Source organism: Coregonus lavaretus, assembly GCF_964263955.1.
Source record: "Coregonus lavaretus genome assembly, chromosome: 36".
Taxonomy (NCBI): Eukaryota; Metazoa; Chordata; class Actinopteri; order Salmoniformes; family Salmonidae; genus Coregonus; species Coregonus lavaretus.
This window is the reverse complement of record NC_140023.1, coordinates 29,912,058-29,935,616: the sequence shown is the minus strand read 5'-3', so window position 1 is coordinate 29,935,616 and position 23,559 is coordinate 29,912,058. Positions and strand designations below refer to the sequence as shown.

Here is a 23,559-nt window from a genome sequence, read left to right as displayed (position 1 = left end):
GAGCATGCTCTCGCTGCGTGACAGCTGACATTCCACCCTAACTGTACAGTGGGGGAAAAAAGTATTTAGTCAGCCACCAATTGTGCAAGTTCTCCCACTTAAAAAGATGAGAGAGGCCTGTAATTTTCATCATAGGTACACATCAACTATGACAGACAAATTGAGAATTTTTTTTCCAGAAGAATTTTACTGCGGTTATGATTCATGATGCTGTAATACAGTCACTGCAACAGTTTTAGTTGTAATTGGCAGTGGGTGGTGGTATGTGCATCAAAATGAGCAAAGAAGTACATCAAAACATTGATTTCGGTTATTACATGATAGGTTGAAGTTATTACATTATTTCTTTAAAAAAGTTGTTACTCACTGGTTAATGTAATAACCACCGGTTAATGTAATAACTTATTACATTTACTGGAAAAAGTTGTTTACTGTTCAACATTTTATTACGTTTACCGGCAAGATAGAAAAAATAAAAAAGCTATTACAAATAGAAAAGTTATTACATTTACCAGTGTTATTATATTTACTGTTGTTACAGGTCCTGATCTGGGGCTGTGGGCTACACTAGTTCATTTAGCAGACAAGATTTGCTTATAATTCCCGTAGCATTATTTTATATTATTTTATAGTAAGAAGAATACAATTGAACATAGCTTAGTAAAATAGAAAGGATATTTTCCCCAAACAATTTCTGAGGGAGTGAGCACGTGGCTATTCAACTTTAGTTGTGATACAAAACATAGGCTAAATATTTTGATTTCTAATACATTCTAAGGCTGTATGATGCGACTCTAATGATGATTTGAAAAAAGGCTTATTAAATGAAGGCATGCACTCTGCTCTGTTTCTTGCGCAGGCTGCACACACTTCATCAGTCTCTCATTCACAATGACAAGCACTTGATAATATTCTCACCCATCAGACTACTCTCACTTTAATCTGGTCTTTACATATAACCTACTAATATATGTGTGGAATAATTTTTTATTTAAAATGGCCCACAAAAATGTGTCATCCATAGCCTGCACTAGTTCGAATGGAGGAAGCACTTCCGGTGGTTACATTTTTATGGATTAACGTGCTTAATTTTCAGAATTGAGCAATAAATATAGCAGCATGAGAAAGCTGGGATCCTCTTTTAAATAGTGGCAAGTCAAAACTCTGTTTTCACACACACGATTGCACAATGGGGTTAAAAGAACCAACCTGGTCTCAGAGCATTTCGTATTATTATGTACATAAATCCGAGGGACTTCATTTAGTATGATATGTTTCGTTTCATATGGTTATAGAAGACAGATGGCAGATAGTTACTTAAGGCGAACGTTTAGCAACCTAATGGTTGCGAGTTCGAATCTCATCATGGACAACTTTAGCATTTTGGTTAAGTAGCAACTTTTCAACTACTTACTATGTTCAACTACTTTGCAACTACTTATCATGTTAGCCAACCCTTCACCTAATCCTAACCTTAACCCTTTAACCTAACTCCTAAACTTAACCCTAACCTTAACCCCTAACCCCTAGCCTAGCTAATGTTAGCAAGCTGGAATTCGTAACATATTGTATGTTTTTCAAATTCGTAACATAACACATTTAGCTAATTCGTAACATATATGACTGTAATTCGTAACATATCATACAAAATTGGTGATGACATCCACAAATTAATACATACAATATGAAACGTAACATTTCATACTATATGGAGTGTCTCGGATTTACACACAGAATAATACGAAATGCTCTGAGACCAGGTTGAAAGAACACGTTTCACTAGGCTCTGTAGGCTATGAGCTCTCCAACCCTTTCAGGGGTCCTAGGCTTATAGGCTATGCTTAGAGTTATTTGGCCACTTTAGTTGTGATACAAACCTTACCAAAACATATAGGCCTATGAGCTAGGCTACATGATGCATGTGACTATGATTTGAAAAAGTCGCAAAAAGATGCATGCTCCATTTCTTGCCTTACACTGCACACGCTGCACATCATTTACAAGTGAGACTATTCTCTTAATCTTGTCTTTACATATACTAAATAATATATGGGTGAAATTAGTTTTGATTTAGAATGGTCCTCTGTAGCTCAATTGATAGATCATGGCGCCTGTAACGCCAGGGTAGTGGGTTCGATCCCCGGGACCAGCAATACGTAAAAATGTATGCACACATGACTGTTGTTACAAACGTTGACTGATGACTTGTGGAACCAAGGCGCAGCGTGATAAGCGTACATGTTATTTAGTACACAACACACGAACAAAACAACAAAATGAACGATACGTGAAGTCCTGAGGTTACAACAACACAAACCTTTACGGAACAAGATCCCACAAACTAACTGGTGCCAACAGGCTGCCTAAGTATGGTCCCCAATCAGAGACAACGAGCTACAGCTGTCTCTGATTGGGAACCACCCTGGCCAACATAGATCACCACGATCTAGAACAAAAACATAGAAAACTAAACAATGAAAATCCACACCCTGCCTCAACATTTAAGAGTCCCCAGAGCCAGGGCGTGACAGTACCCCCCCCCCCCCCCCCAAAGGCGCGGACTGCGACCGCGCCACACAAACACAAGAGGGTAGGGGCCGGGTGGGCATTCCGCCTCGGAGGCGGATCCGGCTCCGAGCGTGACCACCACCTTTTCTCCACCTCCCCGTTGCGCCCCTGGTCTGGTCCCGCTGACTGGAGCTGGACCCGACGACGGTGGACCAAACCTTACCGGCTCCGGACTGGAGCCGCTGGCCGGAGCTGGACTGGACAACGGTGGAGCGGATTGCTCTGACTCCGGAGTGGAGCAGCTGACCGGTGCCGGACCAGGAACCGGTGGAACAGGCACGGGCCGTGCCGGACTGGACACACGCACCACTGGCTTGGCGTGGTTTGCCCTTTTCTTTCATGAACTGTACAATTTCTTCTCGTAAATCAAAGAAACGCCTCAGCACAGCACCTCGGCTTAACCATCTTACCTCAGTGTGGTATGGCAGGCCATAGATGTGGTCTTTCTCTCTGAGAAGGCTGTCAAACTGACGGTGATTCAGGCTTTTGGATCGGATGAAATTAACAGTTTGGATGACCACCTTCATGACGCTATCCATCTTTAATGACTTGCAACACAAAGCCTCCTGCTGCAAAATACAGTGAAAAGTCCAAAAATCACATCCTCCATTTGCAGATTGCACTTTCTCTCTAAACTTTGTCACAACGCCTGCTTTTTTCCCAATCATTGTGGGCGCACCATCTGTAGCCAGGCTGACAGCGCGGGACCAGTCCACTCCGACCCTATCCAGCACACCGACGAGTGCGGTGAAAATATCAGCTGCTGTCGTTGTATCTGTCATCGGCACCAACTCCACGAACTCCTCGGTGACGGTCAATGTGTCATCAACTCCGCGGATGAAAATAGCCAGTTGTGCAACATCTGTAATGTCCGTGCTTTCATCAATTGCAACCGAAAACGCAATAAATGACTTTACTTTTTGCTTCAACTGGCTGTCCAAATCCACTGAAAGATCGTAAATCCTGTCTGCAACTGTGTTTCTTGTCAGGCTGATATTTGCAAAAGCCTGGTGCTTTTCAGGGCACACAATCTCCGCTGCCTTCATCATGCATGTTTTTACAAATTCACCCTCACTAAATGGTTTTGAAGCCACTGTGATTTCATTAGCAATGAGGTAGCTAGCTTTCACTGCAGCGTCACTGATGTCTCGGCTGTGAGTAAACAGACTGCTGTTTCTTCAGACCCGCCAACAGTTCATTCACCTTCTCTTCTCCGCTGTCCTTGAAAGTTGTCATATTTGTCGGCATGAAGACTCACATAGTGGCGACAAAGGTTATATTATTTCAGCACTGCAACATGCTGTGAACACACCAAACATACAGCTTTCCCATTCAATTCCGTGAATAAATAGGAGGATGACCATTTTTCTTGGAACACTCTGGTCCACTTTTCTCTTTTTTGACAGAGACATATTGGGGCAATGAGGGTGCCAAAGCACATCATGTTAAAAGTAGAAGCCGTAATAAATATCGCGGGCAAAACAAAGTAGCTCATCCGGACTGGCTGCACTTGCTTGACCTACTTGCTCTGCCCCGGTATAAACAGTTTGCTTGCTTAACACAATTGCTATTGCGCCATCCAGTGGACGCAATTGGAACAGCAGTTTCTTTTATTGAAAAATTGCAGCACATTTTTATACTTTACAAAATAATCTCGCGGGCCGGATTAAACCGGTTTGCGGGCCTGATCCGGCCCGCGGGCCGGATGTTTTACACCCCTGGTCTAAACACACCAAGACAGTCGTGAAGAGGGCACGACAAAACCTATTCCCCCTCAGGAGACTGAAAGGATTTGGCATGGGTCCTCAAATCCTCAAAAAGTTATACAGCTGCACCATCGAGAGCATCCTGACTGGTTGCATCACCGCATGGTATGGCAACTGCTCGGCCTCCGACCGCAAGGCACTACAGAGGGTAGTGCGTACGGCCCAGTACATCACTGGGGCCAAGCTTCCTGCCATCCAGGACCTCTATACCAGGCGGTGTCAGAGGAAGGCCCTAAAAATTGTCAAAGACTCAAGCCACCCTAGTCATAGGCTTCTCAACAGCTTTTACCCCCAAGTCATAAGACTCCTGAACAGCTAATCATGGCTACTAAGACTATTTGTACCGCCCCCCCACCCCACCCCAACCCCCTCTTTTATGCTGCTGCTACTCTGTTTATTATTTATGCATAGTCACTTTAACTCTACCCACATGTACATATGACCTCAATTACCTCGACTAACCGGTGCCCCCGCACATTGACTCTGTTATTTTATTTTACTGCTGCTCTTTAGTTATTAGCTTTTATATTTCTTTAATTAACACTTTTTATTTTACATTTTTCTTTTAAAAACTGCACTGTTAGTTAAGGGATTGTAAGTAAGCATTTCACTGTAATGTTGTATTCGGCGCATGTGGCAAATACAATTTCCCTTTGATTTGACATTATAAACCGGGTGGTTCGAGCCCTGAATGCTGATTGGCTGAAAGCCGTGGTATATCAGACCGTACACCACGGGTATGACCAAAAAATACTTTTTACTGTTCTAATTATGTTGGTAACCAGTTTATAATAGCAATAAGGCACCTCGGGGGTTTGTGGTATATGGCCAATATACCTCAGCTAAGGGCTGTATCCAGGCACTCTGCGTTGCGTCGTGCATAAGAACAGCCCTTGGCCGTGGTATATCGGCCATATACCACACTCCCTCGTGCCTTATTGCTTAAAAAGAGTGCTGAGTACCAGGCCATTAGCGACTGGCCGTTGGCAAGTTTGGTAGGCTACTAATGACCATCAGGGGCATCAGAGCGCTGTTTTGGAGAAGCCTAGTTGCCGTGACTCAACGGTCACATGGAATACATCACCGTAACAGCCTTAACCCCAACACACACACACCCTACTTACTCTGGGGGTCTCCGGCAGTGATGCTGTACTCCACTTTGCCGTTGAGTCCAGAGTCTTGGTCGGTGGCTTTGAGGGTCCAGACCCGGGGCCCCGGCTGGCCCTCTGTTATCTTAAAGGGCCCCTCATAGGCCTTGGGGAAGGTGGGGGTCACATCGTTCACATCCAGGACATTCACCAACACCTGGAAAAGACCGGTAGAAACAACCTGTTAAGAGATCTGTATTGTCTATATATATGTTTATGATGTGATTAAAGGGATAGTTAACTTTTTGGATACAAAAATAATTATAATGAACAAATTGCAACTTCAATATGATGTGTGGACAAACTACATTAAGAACAATGCAATGATGAACATGCAGTGTATAAAGAGTGATTGTCATGTAGTGTGTGTGTGTTTGTGTATGTGTGTGTGTGTGTGTTTGTGTGTTTGTGTGTTTGTGTGTGTGTGTGTGTGTAGACGTGTTTAACTATTCTTGTGGGGACCAGAAGTCACCATAAGAATAGTAAACTAACAAACATTTGACCAACTGGGGACATTTTAAATGGGACTGAATTGTGTGTCCCCACAAGGTTAGCTGTACAAGGCTGTGTGTATGTGTGTGTGTGTGTGTGTGTGTGTGTGTGTGTGTGTGTGTGTGTGTGTGTGTGTGTGTGTGTGTGTGTGTGTATGTGTCTGTGTTCTGTCATTGTCATCACCGTGGTGCTGGATGTCAGGCGGAGGGCATGGATGGGACACTGGTCTGTTGCTGTGACGACAAGTGCATAATGTCCATTGCTGATCTCAAAGTCCAGCTCCTTCACTGCAACAATCTTTCCCTGGACACACACCCATGCACAAAAAGACAACTACTTTCACACTCAACACTAAATACTGTACAGTCAGTGTGTCCACAAACTACACATAGTACCAGACCTGGGTTCAAATACTTTTTGAAATCTTTGAAATACTTTGAGTGTTTGCTTTAGCCTGCCTGGAGTGCCAGATGGGCAGAGTTTGCACTTCTGCAACAATTCTATTGGTTTGGTTGAGTCAGGCAAGCTAAACTATCTGAAAGGTTTTCAAATAGTGTTTGAATCAAGGTCTGCACAGTACAAAAGTGGTTTTAGAAGTGGGGGAGGACATAATAAAACAATATATATATATATATATATATATATATATATATATATATATATATATATATATATATATATATATATTATTATTATTTTTTTTTTTTGGGGGGGGGGTTATATCAGCGTTAATATTGCAGATAGATTGTGGCTTCCATCAATTTAATTGTCTGCATTATTGCCAATCCCCCATATGTTTCTTTGTAAATATATATATATATATTTTGTAAAACATATTTTCCTTTATTATTTTCCCCTAACCCTACCATCCCTCCCCTAATTGGAGTAAACTAATTGTTTTAGTCCCATCCTTCAGCTCCACTCAACCCCTCCCATATATCTCTGAACACCATCCAGTTTTGAATTAAATTTGCCATATATGTTTCAACTGTGCTGTGATGTTTTACAAAAGTTCTGAACCTTTCTATTCTCATAGATTCTACATATTGTAAATAAAATAAAAAATTTTTTTGCTAAGAGTATTATTATATTATTGATCGATTGACTATGGCTTTTTAAATCACCCAGCAGTGCTATTTGCAGAAATTAACATAACTTCGCAGAGGGTCTAGGGCCCCTCCCAATTTTGGGGGCATCTAAAGCACATTTCCTGCATTTCTACACCATCTAATATGACCGATGGCCCTTCTAGCAGTCTCTATTTAGATCAACTAAAAGTAAGCAATAATGCCCACTGTCATCAAGCTAGGTAAGAGATTATTAAGTACAGTGGTTTCGAAAAGTATTCAGATCCCCTTTTTCCAAATTTTTATACCGTTAAAGCCTTATTCTAAAATTGATTAAACAAATATTGTTTCTCATCAAATCTACACACAATACCCCATAATGACGAATTGAAAACAGGTTTTCAGACATTTTTGCAAATGTTTTACAAATAAAAACAGAAATACCTTATTTACATAAATATTCAGACCCTTTGCTATGAGATTCGAAATTGAGCTGAGGTGCATCCTGTTTCCATTGATAATCCTTGAAATCTTTCTACAACTTGATTGGAGTCCACCTGTGGTAAATTCAATTGCACTGTCCCACAACATGCACTGTCCCACAGTTGACAGTGCATGTCAGAGCAAAAACTAAGCCATGAGGTCGAAGGAATTCTCAGTTGAGCTCCGAGACAGGATTGTGGGGAGGGGTACCAAAAAATGTCTGCCGCTATGATGGAGGCCGCTGTGTCCCTAAGAACACAGTGGCCTCCATCATTTTTAAATGGAATACGTTGGGAACCACCAAGACTCGGGGGAGAAGAACCTTGGTCAGGAAGGTGGCCACTCTGACAGAGCTCCAGAGTTCCTCTGTGGAGATGGGAGAACCTTCCAGAAGGACAACCATCTCTGCAGAACTCCACCAATCAGGCCTTTATGGTAGAGTGGCCAGACAGAAGCCACTCCTCAGTAAAAGGCACATGACAGCCCGCTTGGCACCTAAAGGACTCTCAGACCATGAGATACAAAATTATCTGGTCTGATGAAACCAAGTTTAAACTATTTGGCCAGGAAGCCAAGCGTCACGTCTGAAGGAAACCTGGCAACATGCTGTGGGGATGTTTTTCAGCGGCAGGGACTGGGAGATGAGTCAGGATAGAGGGAAAGATGAACAGAGCAAAGTATAGAGAGATCCTTGATGAAAACCTGCTCCAGAACGCTCAGGACCTCAGACTGGGGCCAAGGTTCACCTTCCAACAGGACTACGACTTTAAGCACACAGCCAAGACAACACAGGAGTGCCTTCGGGACAAGTCTCTGAATGTTCTTGACTGGCCCAGCCAGAGCCCGGAATTGAACCCAATCGAACATCTCTGGAGAGACCTGAAAATAGCTGTGCAGCGACACTCTCCATCCATCCTGACAGAGCTTGAGAGGATCTGCAGAGAAGAATGGGAGAAACTTCCAAGAAGACTTGAGGCTGTAACTGCTGCCAAAGGTGCTTTAACAAGGTACTGAGTAAAGGGTCTGAATACTTATGTAAATGTTAAATTTCCGTTTTGTATTTTTATAAATTTGCAAAAATTTATAAAAACCTGTTTTTACTTTGTCGTTATGGGGCATTGTGTGTAGATTGATGAAACATTAGCTAACTTTACATGTCAGTTACAATACTAGCTCAGCACTGCGAATAAACACTCATTTTTTAAAACAGTTAATTACCTTGCCAGCTACATCAGTCAACTAAAGAGTAGCCAGTTTCTGTTCCTTTTACAACTCTGTGAAAGAGCGTAACGCGTACACTGAACTATGCTCAACTCTCCCGTACTGGTCCAGCCAGCCTTCCAGAAGCTTTGCCTTCACACAGCCTGTCAACCCGCTCTGTGGGGTCTGGGTGGTCGTAAATCCAGTCAGATAAACACTCCAAACAGCCTACCCAACCACCCGGAGGCGTCCGCATGGTCCTAAAGCACACCGTTGCCTTGTTTTGTATCACATTCCAATTATAAAACTGGGGGGGGACAAAAATGCAATTTCAGAATGTGGGGGGGACATGTCCCCCCGTCCCCAGTGAAAGTTGCGCCCCTGAGTGTAAAATATCTGTCCATATTCTTACGGTAATGTGATTGATGCGGAAGGTGATGGCCAGGTTGCCGTGGTCGATGGTGTATCGGAGGGTGCCGTTGGGGCCCTCGTCTGGGTCGATGGCGGTTACTGTGGCAATGGTGGCCCCCAAGGTGTCGGGGCCCTCGCTCAGCACCGTCACATACTCCTCCTCTGGAAACTCTGGCGCGTTGTCGTTTTCATCCACTATATGCACGTAGATGGTGGTCGATGACTGGTGGGGAAACACAAAAATTGATGTAGAAAAAGCATGTTGAGGGCACATACACTATTGAATTAAAAAGAAACTCTAGCACACTTGTGATCTTAACACTCCACATGTTTGATAGATCTATATGTTACGGGAAATGTATAGATTTCCCTTTTACAAATATACCATAACATATACTGTATAACAATGTTTTGGTCTCAGTAGATCTTCACCGAGGGCTTAAAAAAAAAAAAAGCTTTTCTCCATGCACCTGGTAATACGATAGGTGCAAGTTATATATTTCTCTATTGAAGGTAGGGCCTACATACACTGAGTTTACAAAACATTAGGAACACGTTCCTAATGAATATGAATGAATATGCCATTTAGCAGACGCTTTTATCCAAAGCGACTTACAGTCATGCGTGCATACATTTTTGTGTTTGGGTGGTCCCGGGGATCGAACCCACTACCTTGGCGTTACAAGCGCCGTGCTCTACCAGCTGAGCTACAGAGGACCACCCATACACAAAATATTGAGTTGCACCCCCTTTTGCCCTCAGAACAGCCTCAATTCGTCTGGTCGAATGCGTTCCACATGGATGCTGGCCCATGTTGACTCCAATGCTTCCCACAGTTGTGTCAAGTTGGCTCAATGTTCTTTGGGTGTTGGACTATTTTTGATACATACGGGGAACTGTTGAATGTGAAAAACCCAGCAGTATTGCAGTTCTTGACACACTTAAACCGGTGTGCCTGGAACCTACTACCATAGCCCGTTCAAAGGCACTTAAATATTTTGTCTTGCCCATTCACCTTCTGAGTGGCACACATACACAATTTACATTTACATTTTTTTGGTCATTTAGCAGACACTCTTATCAAGAGTGACTTACAGTAGTGATTGCCTACATTTTCATACTTTTTTTTTTGTACTGTCTCAATTGTCTCGAATGGCACTCATACACAATCCATGTCTCAATTGTCTCAAGGCTTAAAAATCCTTCTTTAACATGTCTCCTCCCATTCATCTACACTGATTTAAGTGGATTTAACAGGTGACATCAATAAGGGATCATAGCTTTCACCTGGTCAGTCTATGTCATGGAAAGAGCAGCTGTTCCTAATGTTTCGTACACCTTACAGTAAAGTGTGGCCTACTATGGTCCAGTGGTCTAAGCCTCTAAAACACATACCAATGCAGCATGGGTTTGAATCTAGTCCTATTGCTATTTCAGCAACTCTCTCCTCTCTATCTATCAAATAAACAAAATTTGAGACTGCGCCCCACTCTGAAACAATACACTTCCTGCTATTTTGCCATGAGGAGGCAAAATGTTGCAGTTTTAAAGCTAATTTACTGACAATCTACACGTTTCTATCATATGTGATGTGGGGGCCCGATGACCTCCCCTGCACCTTGGTTTGATGTTTCAGTTTTGTTGTGCACGAACTGTAGGCCTATGTGTGTGGGGCTGTGGGCGTGCACGCAGGACTGCAGGCACAGATACATGCACATGCTTCACGCACACACACACAGGAAATTAAGTAACAAAGCACAGAAGCCAAGGTCAAATACTGAATTTATACTTTGGATTAAATAATATATATATATATATATATATATATATATATATATATATATATATATATATATATAATAAATCAGTCAAACCACCTACTGTAAGTACAATTAGGTGTCAAAATACACTTTTGCAGTTGTTTTTGGAATGGCGGAACATTCAACAGCTATAAGAGAGTGTGAGTAGGGGGAGGAGTCAGCGCGCATGGGCGGCTTTTGTTGGACTGCATTATTTTGCCAACAGTCCATCCTCCTGTGAGACATCAAGTCAAAAAAAATTAGGTAGGCCAACTTGTAACTTACTTTTACTAGTGACATTGTAGCATAGAGTGTCACGCGTTAAAAACTGTTATTCGGCAGGGCAATAAAAATACGTTTGAAGGAAGAACATTATTCAAGAGTAGGCTACATAGACGACAGAAGACAATAATGACGTGGGAATCATACAGCAGAGAAACTTTATGGATCCATTTGCTGTTCAGGTTTCTGCTCTACTTTCACCTGGCGACCGTGGTTGGAGGTAAGCAAAGCAATCCCATCTCTCCTATGCGCCCTGGGCGTGTGAGCTTGTTGCTACTTTGTGTCGTTAAATCGAAATAGCCTACTCTCTTCCTTGAACTTTTACAAGTTCTTGGAAATATTTAATGTTATCGAGGCATAACCGACAGGGTTACAAGGTAGCCCAATGACCACTCAAAACATACCCAAAAGCCCTGAAAACTAGCCCAATTTTTTTTCCTCAGCAAGAGTTTAGAGTGGAGTTACCATATTTATACAATCAAATGTTTTTCCATAACGTTATCGAGACAATTAAGAATATATCATTCAGGTTTCCTAAAAATAATACATACATCAAATGTTATTGCTCACATACACATATTTAGCAGATGTTATTGCGGGTGTAGCGAAATGCTTGTGTTCCTAGCTCCAACAGTGCAGTAGTATCGAACAATTCAAAAATGATCGCAAGCTATGACATTATGTAATAAAGGAATTTGAATATGTGGCAAGAGAAAAGATAATTCACCCATATTAAACTCGCCAGATCATTTGCGCAAGGGGGTATGGTATATGGCCAATACACAACCGCTAAGGGCTGTTCTTAAGCATGATGCAATGCGGAGTGCCTGGATACAGCCGTTAACTGTGGTATGTTGGCCATATACCGCAAACCCAGGGGGTGCCTTATTGCTATTATAAACTGGTTACCAACAGTAAAAAGTAATGTTAGTCATATCCATGGGATATGGTCTTATATACCATGACCTTCAGCCAATCAGCATTCAGGGCTTGAACCAGGTTTATACATCCCCTTTGCACACCTTTGTATAACTATAGATAAATCCAACCGGAGAGTTTGAGTGATGAAAGTTGGATAGAGGATCTTGAAATCTCTGAGCAAGAAAAACTTGGATGAACATAAACTAATGTTAGGCTATTTTCTGCCAATTGTACTGTTATTATTACCAAATGTTAAGACTACAAATGGCCCATTTGTGAGATTGACATCATTTAAATAGGCATAGGCTATAGACTAAAGTCTGGGTTTATGATTGTAATTCAAATTTGCCATGGTTTGCTTTGATAAAGGCAGGTAGCCTATAGCCCCTGATAGGCCTACATCTCATTTCAGATAGTCTACAGTAGCCTAGACAAGATGTAGGCAAGATGTAAACTGAACGATTTAGCAGCTTGCTTAGTTTAAATGAAGACTAATTTATTCAACATGAATAGCGAGGCGATTAAGAGGTAAGAAGTGCTTGTGTTTCCCAATAGCCTACTGGAATACGTTACTGAGGATGGGGTCATCATTTCAATCACTGAATTAAATATTAAAAATATGTACAGTGCATTCGGAAAGTATTCAGACCCCTTTACTTTTTCCACATTTTGTTATGTTAAAGCCTTATTCTAAAATTGATTAATTTCTTTTTTTTCCCCTCAATCTACACACAATACCCCATAATGACAAAGCGAAAACAGGTTTTCAGAAACTTTAGCAAATGTTTTAATAATACAAAAATGGAAATATTACATTTGCATAAATATTCAGACCCTTTACTCAGTACTTTGTTGAAGCACCTTTGGCAGCGATTACAGCCTCGAGTCTTCTTGGGTATGACGCTACAAGCTTGGCACACCTGTATTTGTGGAGTTTCCCATTCTTCTCTGCAGATCCTCACAAGCTCTGTCAGGTTGGATGGGGAGCATCGCTGCACAGCTATTTTCAGGTCTCTCCAGCAATGTTCGATCGGGTTCAAGTCTGGGCTCTGGTTGGGCCACTCAAGGGTCGTTGTCCTGTTGGAAGGTGAACCTTCACCTCAGTCTGAGGTCCTGAGCGCTCTGGAGCAGGTTTTCATCAAGGATCTCTCTGTATTTTGCTCCGTTCATCTTTCCCTCGATCCTGACTAATCTCCCTGTCCCTCCCGCTGAAAAACATGGCCACAGCATGATGCTGCCACCACCATGCTTCACCGTAGGGATGGTGCCAGGTTTCCTCCAGACATGATGTTTGGCATTCAGGCCAAAGAGTTCAATCTTGGTTTCATCAGACCAGAGAATCTTGTTTCTCATGTTCTGAGAGTCTTTAGGTGCCTTTTGGCAAACTCCAAGCGGGCTGTCATGTGCCTTTTACTGAGGAATGACTTCCATCTGGCCACTCTACCATAAAGGCCTGATTGGTGGAGTGCTGCAGAGATGGTTGTCCTTCTAGAGGGTTCTCCCATCTCCACAGAGGAACTCTTGAGCTCTGTCAGAGTGACAGTCGGGTTCTTGGTCACCTCGCTTACCAAGGCCCTTCTCCCCCGATTGCTCAGTTTGGCCGGGCAGCCAGCTCTAGGAAGAGTCTTGGTGGTTCCAAACTTCTTCCATTTAAGAATGATGGAGGCCACTATGTTCATGGGAACCTTCAATGCTACATACATTTTTTGGTATCCTTCCCCAGATCTGTGCCTCGACATTATCCTCTCTCGGAGCTCTATGGACAATTCCTTCGACCTCATGGCTTGGTTTGAAAAAATTAATAATTAAAATGTATGCACTCACTAACTGTAAGTCGCTCTGGATAAGAGCGTCTGCTAAATGACTAAAATGTAAACGTAAAATGTTTTTGCTCTGACATGTGCTGTCAACTGTTGGACCTTTATATAGACAGGTGTTTGCCTTTCCAAATCATGTCCAATCAATTGAATTCACCACAGGTGGACTTCAATCAAGTTGTAGAAACGTCTCAAGGATGATCAATGGAAACAGGATGCACCTGAGCTGAATTTCGAGTGTCATAGCAAAGGCTCTGAATACTTATGTAAATAAGATATTTCTGTTTAAAAAAAAGCTGTTTTCGCATTGTCATTATGGGTTATCATGTGTAGATTGATGAGGACAAAAAATAATTAAATCAATTTTAGAATAAGTCTGTAATGTAACAACATTTGGAAAAAGTCAAGGGGTGTGAATACTTTCTGAATGCACTGTATACGAACTAAATATGCTTGTCAACAACAGCCAGTGTTTATTCTTCTGAATTTGTTTTACCTGTAGCCTAATCTGACTACTGTTACAGTCAATCTAATGCGTTCTAACAAATGATCGGCAATTGCGATAGAGCTTTGATAATTTCCAATTTAATTAACTAAACATGTCCATTAATAATTACATAATAACACAAGGCTACAACAACAATAAACTGAAGTTATAGGCTATTTATTACATTGGTTTGTCAGCTCCAGGTAGGCTACACAAGTGGCACAATGACTCCAGTGATATCGTCATTTCAACAAATGTATTGTATCAAAGGATAGCCTACAATGGCATATACATTAATAGGCTACTTGATGGCCAACAGAGACAAATGTATCATTCTCCACATTTAGCCTAATGTCAGTTTCATTGAGGACTTTTCCCCATAAAAAGAACCACGTGAGGAAGTTCCATAACTTCCATTTCAAATTTCCACTCGGGCAGCCCCCGAGACCAAGAACTGAGCATGCATAAAGCACTTCGCTTGATACAGTTTTCTTTAAGCAGTCAACATTAGAATGCAGTTTAAAAGTTTAAACCACCTCCAAGCGAATTTATGTAATGCGTTCTAGTGCGCCCAAAGTCGTTTTCCAGTGCTTTGTCTCCATTATTTCTTGATGTGCATCAGTTCTAGCGTATTAATATGTTTTATGGAAAATGGGTTGGAAATAGGTGTCTCCATAATGACAATAGCCTACCTACAATAGCCTACTCACAACGTGCACTAATGCTGCTCTCTCCTCTCGCTCACGTGACTCAGCCCATAGCTGTGCTGCTCTCTCAACACACACACATACACCCCTCCGGCCCTCCCCACCATTCACTTCCTCACTCACTCAGCAACAGCCTGCCTCACTGCCTGACAGTCAGCAGCAGGTCACAGTGAAATATATACAGTACCAGTCAGACGTTTGGACACACCTACTCATTCAAGTGTTTTTCTATATTTTTACCATTTTCTACATTGTAGAATAATAGTGAAGACATCAAAACTATGAAATAACACATATGGAACCATGTAGTAATCAAAAAAGTGTTAAACAAATCAAAATATATTTGAGATTCTTCGAAGTAGCCACCCTTTGCCTTGATGACAGCTTTGCACACTCTTGGCATTCTCTCAACCAGCTTCACCTGGAATGCTTTTCCAATAGTCTTGGAGTTCCTACATATGCTGACCACTTGTTGGCTGCTTTTCCTTCACTCTGCAGTCCAACTCATACCAAACCATCTCAATTGGGTTGATGTCGGGTGATTGTGGAGGCCAGGTCATCAGCCTGGAAGTGTGTTTTCGGTATTTGTCCTGTTGAAAAACAAATGATAGTCCTACTAAGCGCAAACCAGATGTGATGGCGTATCGCTGCAGAATGCTGTGGTAGCCATGCTGGTTAAGTGTGCCTTGAATTCTAAATAAATCACGAACAGTGTCACCAGCAAAGCACCCCCACACCATCACTCCTCCTCCATGCTTCACGGTGGGAACCACACATGCAGAGATCATCCATTCACCTAATCTGCGTCTCACAAAGACACGGCGGTAGGAACCAAATATCTCAAATTTGGACTCATCAGACCAAAGGACAGATTTCCACCGGTCTAATGTCCATTGCTTGTGTTTCTTGGCCAAAGCAAGTCTCTTCTTCTTATTGGTGTCCTTTAGTAGTGGTTTCTTTGCAGCAATTCGACCATTCGACCAACTCCCGAGTGGCGCAGTGGTCTAAGGCACTGATTCGCAGTGCTAGCTGTGCCACTAGAGATCCTGGTTCGAGTGCAGGCTCTGTCGCAGCCGGCCGCAAACGGGAGACCCATGGGCGGCACACAATTGGTCCAGCATCGTCCAAGGTAGGGGAGGGTTTGGCCGGCAGGGATGTGGGTTCGTTTCCCACGGGGGGCAAGTATAAAAAAAAAAAGCTAACTGTAAGTCGCTCTGGATAAGAGTGTCTGCTAAATGACTGAAAATAAAATAAAAAATGAAGGCCTGTTTCACTCAGTCTCTGAACAGTTGATGTTGAGATGTCTGTTACTTGAACTCCGTGAAGCATTTATTTGGGCTGCAATCTGAGTAGCAGTTAACTCTAATTAACTTAATTTCTGCAGCAGAGTTAACTCTGGGTCTTCCTTTCCTGTGGCGGTCCTCATGAGCCAGTTTCATCATAGCGCTTGATGGTTTTTGCGACAGCACTTGAAGAAACTTTCAAAGTTCTTGAAATGTTCCGTATTGACTGACCTTCATTTCTTAAGGTAATGATGGACTGTCGTTTCTCTTTGCTTATTTGAGCTGTTCTTGCCATTATATGGACCTGGTCTTTTAACAAAAAATAATCTTCTGTATACCTCCCCTACCTTGTCACAACACAACTGATTGGGTCAAACGCATTAAGAAGGAAAGAAATTCCACAAATTAACTTTTAAGGCACACCTGTTAATTGAAATGCATTCCAGGTGACTACCTCATGAAGCTGGTTGAGAGAATGCGAAGCATGTGTAAAGGGTGGCTACTTTGAAGAATCTCAAATATAAAATGTAGAAAATAGTAAACATAAAGAAAATCCCTTGAATGAGTAGGTGTGTCCAAACTTTTGACTGGTACTGTATATTTTAAAGAGAAATGCCATGGCAGCCATGGTGCAACTTAGAAATAGCCCAAAAACCAGCAACCCCCTACAAATAAATGTTCACCTGTGACATCGTTTTCAAAGTAGCCCATTTAGCGGGAAAACCGCGAACATGGCAACACTGATAACTGAATATGCTAGTTCCAATCTGAAATAGGCCTACTGTGGCACAAATGTCATAGGCTATCCATTAGTTTCATCATTAGTATCCATGTTTTGCATCACATGTTATGTGACAAGTGAGTTTGTCATTGTCATTCACTTTACAATCTCTAATCGAATGTAGGAATTGATCATGTAATTTACCAGTTATCGTTTTTATCATTTATGAAGTATCTAGGCTACAATAGGCCTACTCTCAACATTCGCTACCTTTTTTGTGAGTAAATGCGTGATATCCATTCCATGATCTGAGCGTTTGCCGCCATCCAGTCATGTTCCATCTTCCGTGAGATGCAAAGCATCTGCTGTTTAAGTGGCAATGGCAAATGCCATCAACCTTAGGCTACTGTAGCGTAAATCAAGATATGTCTATGTCAAAATTGTTGTGGGATGGGAGTTTATTGACAGACTGTGTCTTATTCGTGTTGTGTTGGAAACATTACACAAAGTTTTAGCCTACTACACGCGTTTGTTGTTTTGAGTTCCGCTCTGAAGCGTCATGACCCATACACATCGTGACATATTTTATTATGCTGTAGTTAATCTTCACGGAGTCTTGTGGTGCTTTCAAGACAACTGGGAACTCTGAAAAAACTACGTCAAATCATGACGTCAGTGATCTTCAGGTCGGAAAGTTGGAGCTCTAGAAAGAGGGCCGAGTTCCTAACTTCGAATTCCGAGTTGGATAACCATTCAAAAGATTTTTCCTAGTCGGAGCCCCTTGTTATTCAGAGGTCCCAGTTGTTTTAAACTCACTGAAGTCGGAGATTTCAGAGTTCCCAGTTGTTTTGAACGTGGCATAGCCCCGCTAATGAACAGACAAGTGTAGTGTTTGTAAAGCAATATGGAGGGGAGCCTGTCTCATCGCATTTATTTTGGGAGATTGCAAAGTATGACCTTTTCATTCAAGACCAGAGAAATAGATTATTTTAGGTGATAATAAAACATGTTTTGTTTAGTTACTTTATAGCAAGCTAGGCTAGGTTGAAGATACCACTGTAGCTAGGAAACTTCACCTAATAATTATCATCAAAAGCAAATGTCTTTACAATAAACTTAAACGGGAGGCCCCAATCATAATATAATTGGATTAACAGCCAATGTGTATTATTTAACATTACTATTAAAATAGTACTCACTTATTCGAATTGGTAATTGTTTACAAGTAGCTAGCTATCCCATGAAGCCATCACCGAAAACCACATTTTCATCTTCTGTGGTTTGGTCACTTCCTTTTCTTCGACGGACTCTGGCTGGACAGAAAATATGGAAAAAATCAAAGTATGTGCCGCGTCCATCTGGCAACAGAGTTTTCAACCACAACGTAATAGAGGGGCTATGGTTAATGTGAACAAGGAGTGGAATCGCAATGCCCCCTTATGCGGTTCAAGACTCCATTGTGAGACGGACGCCGCATACATAAAAAAAAACGTTCCTCTTTTTTGTGATATCCAATTGGTAGTTAGTCTTTATATATATATATTACCCATTTTTTTCTCCCCAATTTCTATCTTGTATCATTGCTGCAACTCCCCAACGGGCTCCTCCGAAACATGACCCGCTAAACTGCACCTCTTAACACCCGCCCGCAACTGAAGTCAGCTTGCAGGTGCCCGGCCCGCCACAAGGAATCGCTATAGCGCGATGGGACAAGGAGATCCCGGCCGGCCAAACCCTCCCCTAACCCGGACGACGCTGGGCCAATTGTGCGCCGCCTCATGGGTCTCCCGGTCATGGCCGGCTGTAACACAGCCTGGGATCGAACCCGGGTCTGTAGTGACGCCTCAAGCACTGCGATGCAGTGCCTTAGACCGCTGCATCTTCAGTCCAGCCAGAGTCCATCGTAGAACAGGAAGTTACCAAACCACAGAAGATGAAAATGTGGTTTTCGATGATGGGTTCATAGGATAGCTAGTAACTTGTAAATAATTACCAATTCCGAAAAATAATACACATAGGCTGTTAAGACAATTATACTTTGACTGTTGCCTCCCATTTTTAGTTTGTCATGGTAATGGGTTGGAACCAAATTTCTTTAGCCAATAGTTTCGTTCTGAACAGAATCACTATTTTTTTTTCGTTCCGTTCCACTCTTCCGAACAGTAAAATAAAGTTCTGAACCGCTTCGAACCAAAAAAAAGGGCCGGTTTATATCATTCCTTTCTGTTCCTTTTATAACCTGTGAATCAAGTGTTTTACATTTAGCTCATTAAATTACTTCAACAATCAGTGCGGATAGAGCAGGCAAGCTAGTTGTTTACATGCGTGATGGACAGACAAGTGTAGCCTATCGCAGAAGATGCGACTGAAATTTTGCAGGTGGGACTGGGAAGAGTGGGTTGAGGAGGAGGCTTGAAGCGCTGGGCATCTTGTTATGACATGCATTATCTGAATTGGGTCCACAGAATTATACCTAGGAGGAGTGGCTTCCATGGAGGAACTTTGAATGTCCTTTTGAGCTAGCTAGCTAACAAGCTTGAGCTATCTAGCGTTAGCTAACAAGCTTGTGTGTGCAGAGCGGCACCAGAACTAGCATTGAAAACGTGAATCCATCTCCCAATTCTTCCTCCTTGTCTTCTGAATCACGCTTGAAACATTAGTACAGTAGCCTATGCTAAACACGCACAGGCAAAGATTTTCAGCTTGCAGGCAGACACTGGAAGACGCTTCTGAGTGACAGAGTGAGGGCTTTGCATAGGCGCTCTTTTAGCATTTTTTTTGTGGGGGAAAAATGCCTGGAATGTAAAAGAACATTACTAACCGGTTCCCATGTTCGCTTCCGGAACAGTATTGATCACTTTCGTTCCAGGTTCTGTTTCTGTTCCTTGAAAAATGTCATTATTTTATGGTTTATGGTTCTGTTCCCTAAACTGGTTTCTACCCCTGGATGGTAATGATGTTTGTTTTTGATGTTATTAGGTGGAGGTCTCTAGCTACAGTATAGACAGCTAGCAGTTCTGTAAGATGGCTTGACTTTCTAGAAAGTTATTGAAACAAGTTGAGGAAAAAGTAAGTGAAATGTTTCTCCTGTCTTGAATGAAAAGGTCATATTTTGCAATTTCCCCAAACAAATGTTATCTCTAACGAGAGACTCTCCTCCAACTTGGCTTGCATTGTGAAACATTATGCTCTCTGTCCAATAGCGGAATATGATGTATGGCGTAATGAAATGCGTCATGATGTAAACAGGGCATGAGACAAAACATCTGGCACTGCCTTAAGAGTTTGTTTAACCCCCTGCACCCCTGCCCAGTCTGCCTGGGCGCCCCCGGCGCGCCCGTTAACTCACTTCAATTGGATCAGGGCTCCGATTTAAGGCCTCACAGGTTATCAGTAGCCGGTTTTTACCAGTGATGGTACAGGTATTTGCTGTTTTAGATCAACTGAAATGATAAAGCAATCAAAGGGAAATTATAAACTGGGTTGTTTGTGTCGCGTCGTGCATAAGAACAGCCCTTAGCCATGGTGTATTGGCCATATACCTCAGGCCTTATTGCTTAAATATACACTATTTAATAAGACATGAAAACCTTTGGTAAAGCCAACTGAGGCAAGCTCTCCAGTCCCCACTTTGCATATGTAGCCACCCCAAAAATACAGACGTTAAAGCTGTGTGACCCTGTAGATCAACACACACACACAGAGAAATAGGAAACACAGAAGCGAAGAAGCATTCACATTTCTGCTTTGAGAGTCCGTTTTAGCGGATGTTTAAAAGCCTACAGCATTGTCTTGAACTGACTGAGCCAAAGGCTGTAAACTAAGCACACTGAAACCATCCCTTTGACCACAACCCTCTACTGCAGTGGTTTGGTTTGGCCTTGAGGAACTCTCAGGTGTGCTGCAAAACTTTTCCTAATCTTTTTTTATTTTTTGGAACACTCACTTATAAACCTGAGAAGTGTGTGGAATGCACATGGAATTTTGAGTTGGGAGCACCAGTGCCGCTCAGATAATATACTGAACAAAAATATAAAAGCATCATGTAAAGTTTTGGTCCCATGTTTCATGAGCTGAAATAAAAGATCACAGAAATGTTCCATGTCTGCGCCCCTGCCTAGTCATGTGAAATCTATAGATTAGGGCCTAATGAATCTATTTCAATTGACTGATTTCCTTATATGAACTGTAACTCAGTAAAATCTTAGAAATTGTTGCTTTTATATTTTTGTTCAGTATACATGAATGGCACATGGTTACATCTGTATCATTGTTTCAAGTCTGGTGTGCTCAGGCTGTTACATTTGTATAATTTGAGGGGTGCGCATCATGAGCAACGTCATCTGTATCGTTTCACTTCGCCTGTGATAACAGTTAGCACATTGCGCTTATGAAAATAGACAGTGCCTTCGGAAAGTATTCAGACCCCTTGACTTTTTCCACATTTTGTTACATTACAGCCTTATTCTAAAATTGACTAAATACACACAATACCCAATAATGACAGAGCAAAAACAGGTTTTTAGAAATGTTTGCACATTTATTACAATTAAACAGAAATACCTTATTTTCATAAGTATTCAGACCCTTTGCTATGAGACTTAAAATTGAGCTCAGGTGCATCCTGTTTCCAGTGATCATCCTTAAGATGTTTCTACAACTTGATTGGAGTCCACCTGTGGTAAATTCAATTGATTGGACATGATTTGGAAAGGCACACATCTGTCTATGTAAGGTCCCACAGTTGACAGTGCATGTCAGAGCAAAAACCAAGCCCTATCCCATCTGGACAAGAGGAATACCTATGTAAGAATGCTGTTCATTGACTATAGCTCAGCATTCAATACCATAGTACCCTCCAAGCTCATCATTAAGCTCGAGGCCCTGGGTCTGAACCCCGCCCTGTGCAACTGGGTCCTGGACTTCCTGACGGGCCGCCCCCAGGTGGTGAAGGTAGGAAACAACATCTCCACTTGGCTGATCCTCAACACTGGGGCCCCACAAGGGTGCGTGCTCAGCCCCATCCTGTACTCCCTGTTCACCCATGACTGTGTGGCCAAGCACGCCTCCAACTCAATCATCAAGTTTGCAGACGACATAACAGTAGTAGGCTTGATTACCAACAATGATGAGACAGCCTACAGGGAGGAGGTGAGGACTCTGGGAGTGTGGTGCCAGGAAAATAACTTCTCACTCAACATTAACAAAACAAAGGAGATGATCGTGGACTTCAGGAAACAGCAGAGGGTGCACCCCCCTATCCACATCGACGGGACCGCAGTGGAGAAGGTGGAAAGCATCAAGTTCCTTGGCGTATACATCACTGACAAACTGAAATGGTCCACCCACGCAGACAGTGTGGTGAAGAAGGCGCAACAGAGCCTCTTCAACCTCAGGAGGCTGAAGAAATTTGGCTTAGCACCTAAAACCCTCACAAACTTTTACAGATGCACAATTGAGAGCATCCTGTCGGGCTGTATCACCGCCTGGTACGGCAACTGCACCGACCGCAACCGCAGGGCTCTCCAGAGGGTGGTGCGGTCTGCCGAACGCATTACCGGGGGCAAACTACCCGCCCTCCAAGACACATACAGCACCCGATGTCACAGGAAGGCCAAAAAGATCATCAAGGACATCAACCACCCAACCCACTGCCTGTTCACCCCGCTATCATCCAGAAGGCGAGGTCAGTACAGGTGCATCAAAGCTGGGACCGAGAGAATGAAAAACAGCTTCTATCTCAAGGCCATCAGACTGTTAAATAGCCATCACTAGCACAATAGAGGCTGCTGCTGCCTATTGAAATCACTGGCCACTTTAAGAAATGGAACACTAGTCACTTTGATAATATTTATATATCTTACACTACTCATGTCATATGTATATACTGCATTCTATTCTATAATATTCTACTGTATCTTAGTCCATGCCGCTCTGTCATTGCTTGTCCATATATGTATATATTCTTAAATCCCGTTCCTTACTAGTTTTGTGTGTTTTATGTATATGTTGTGAAATTGTTAGATATTACTGCACTGTCGGAGCTAGAAGCACAAGCATTTCGCTACACCCGCTATAACATCTGCTAAACACGTGTATGTGACAAATAACATTTGATTTGATTTGATGACAGCCCGCTTGGAGTTTGCCAAAAGGCACCTAAAGACTCTGAGACCATGAGAAACAAGATTCTCTGGTCTGATGAGACCAAGATTGAACTCTTTGGCCTGAATGCCAAGCGTCACGTCTGGAGGAAACCTGGCACCATCCCTACGGTGAAGCATGGTGGTGGCAGCATCATGCTGTGGGGATGTTTTTCAGCGGCAGGGACTGGGAGACTAGTCAGGATCGAGGCAATGAACAATGAACAGAGCAAAATACAGAGAGATCCTTGATGAAAACCTGCT

At 42.4% G+C, this 23,559-nt stretch overlaps 2 protein-coding genes across 2 annotated transcripts in view; one reads left to right on the top strand and one right to left on the bottom strand.

Moving 5' to 3' along the window:
• Positions 1-23,559, bottom strand: part of cdh23 (cadherin-related 23) — a gene marked incomplete at both ends in the record, with an annotated part of 695,931 nt that overhangs the window by 81,387 nt on the left and 590,985 nt on the right. Inside the window, 3 exons of the mRNA XM_084153635.1 lie at positions 5,459-5,639; positions 6,158-6,277; positions 9,137-9,358. Of these exons, the coding sequence (XP_084009761.1) occupies positions 5,459-5,639; positions 6,158-6,277; positions 9,137-9,358 (523 nt within the window). The remainder of the gene's footprint in view (positions 1-5,458; positions 5,640-6,157; positions 6,278-9,136; positions 9,359-23,559) is intronic.
• The window catches only part of vsir (V-set immunoregulatory receptor), a 39,801-nt gene continuing 27,426 nt past the window's right edge, over positions 11,185-23,559 (top strand). Inside the window, exon 1 of the mRNA XM_084153639.1 lies at positions 11,185-11,436. Within this exon, the coding sequence (XP_084009765.1) occupies positions 11,346-11,436 (91 nt within the window). The 5' untranslated portion in view covers positions 11,185-11,345. The remainder of the gene's footprint in view (positions 11,437-23,559) is intronic.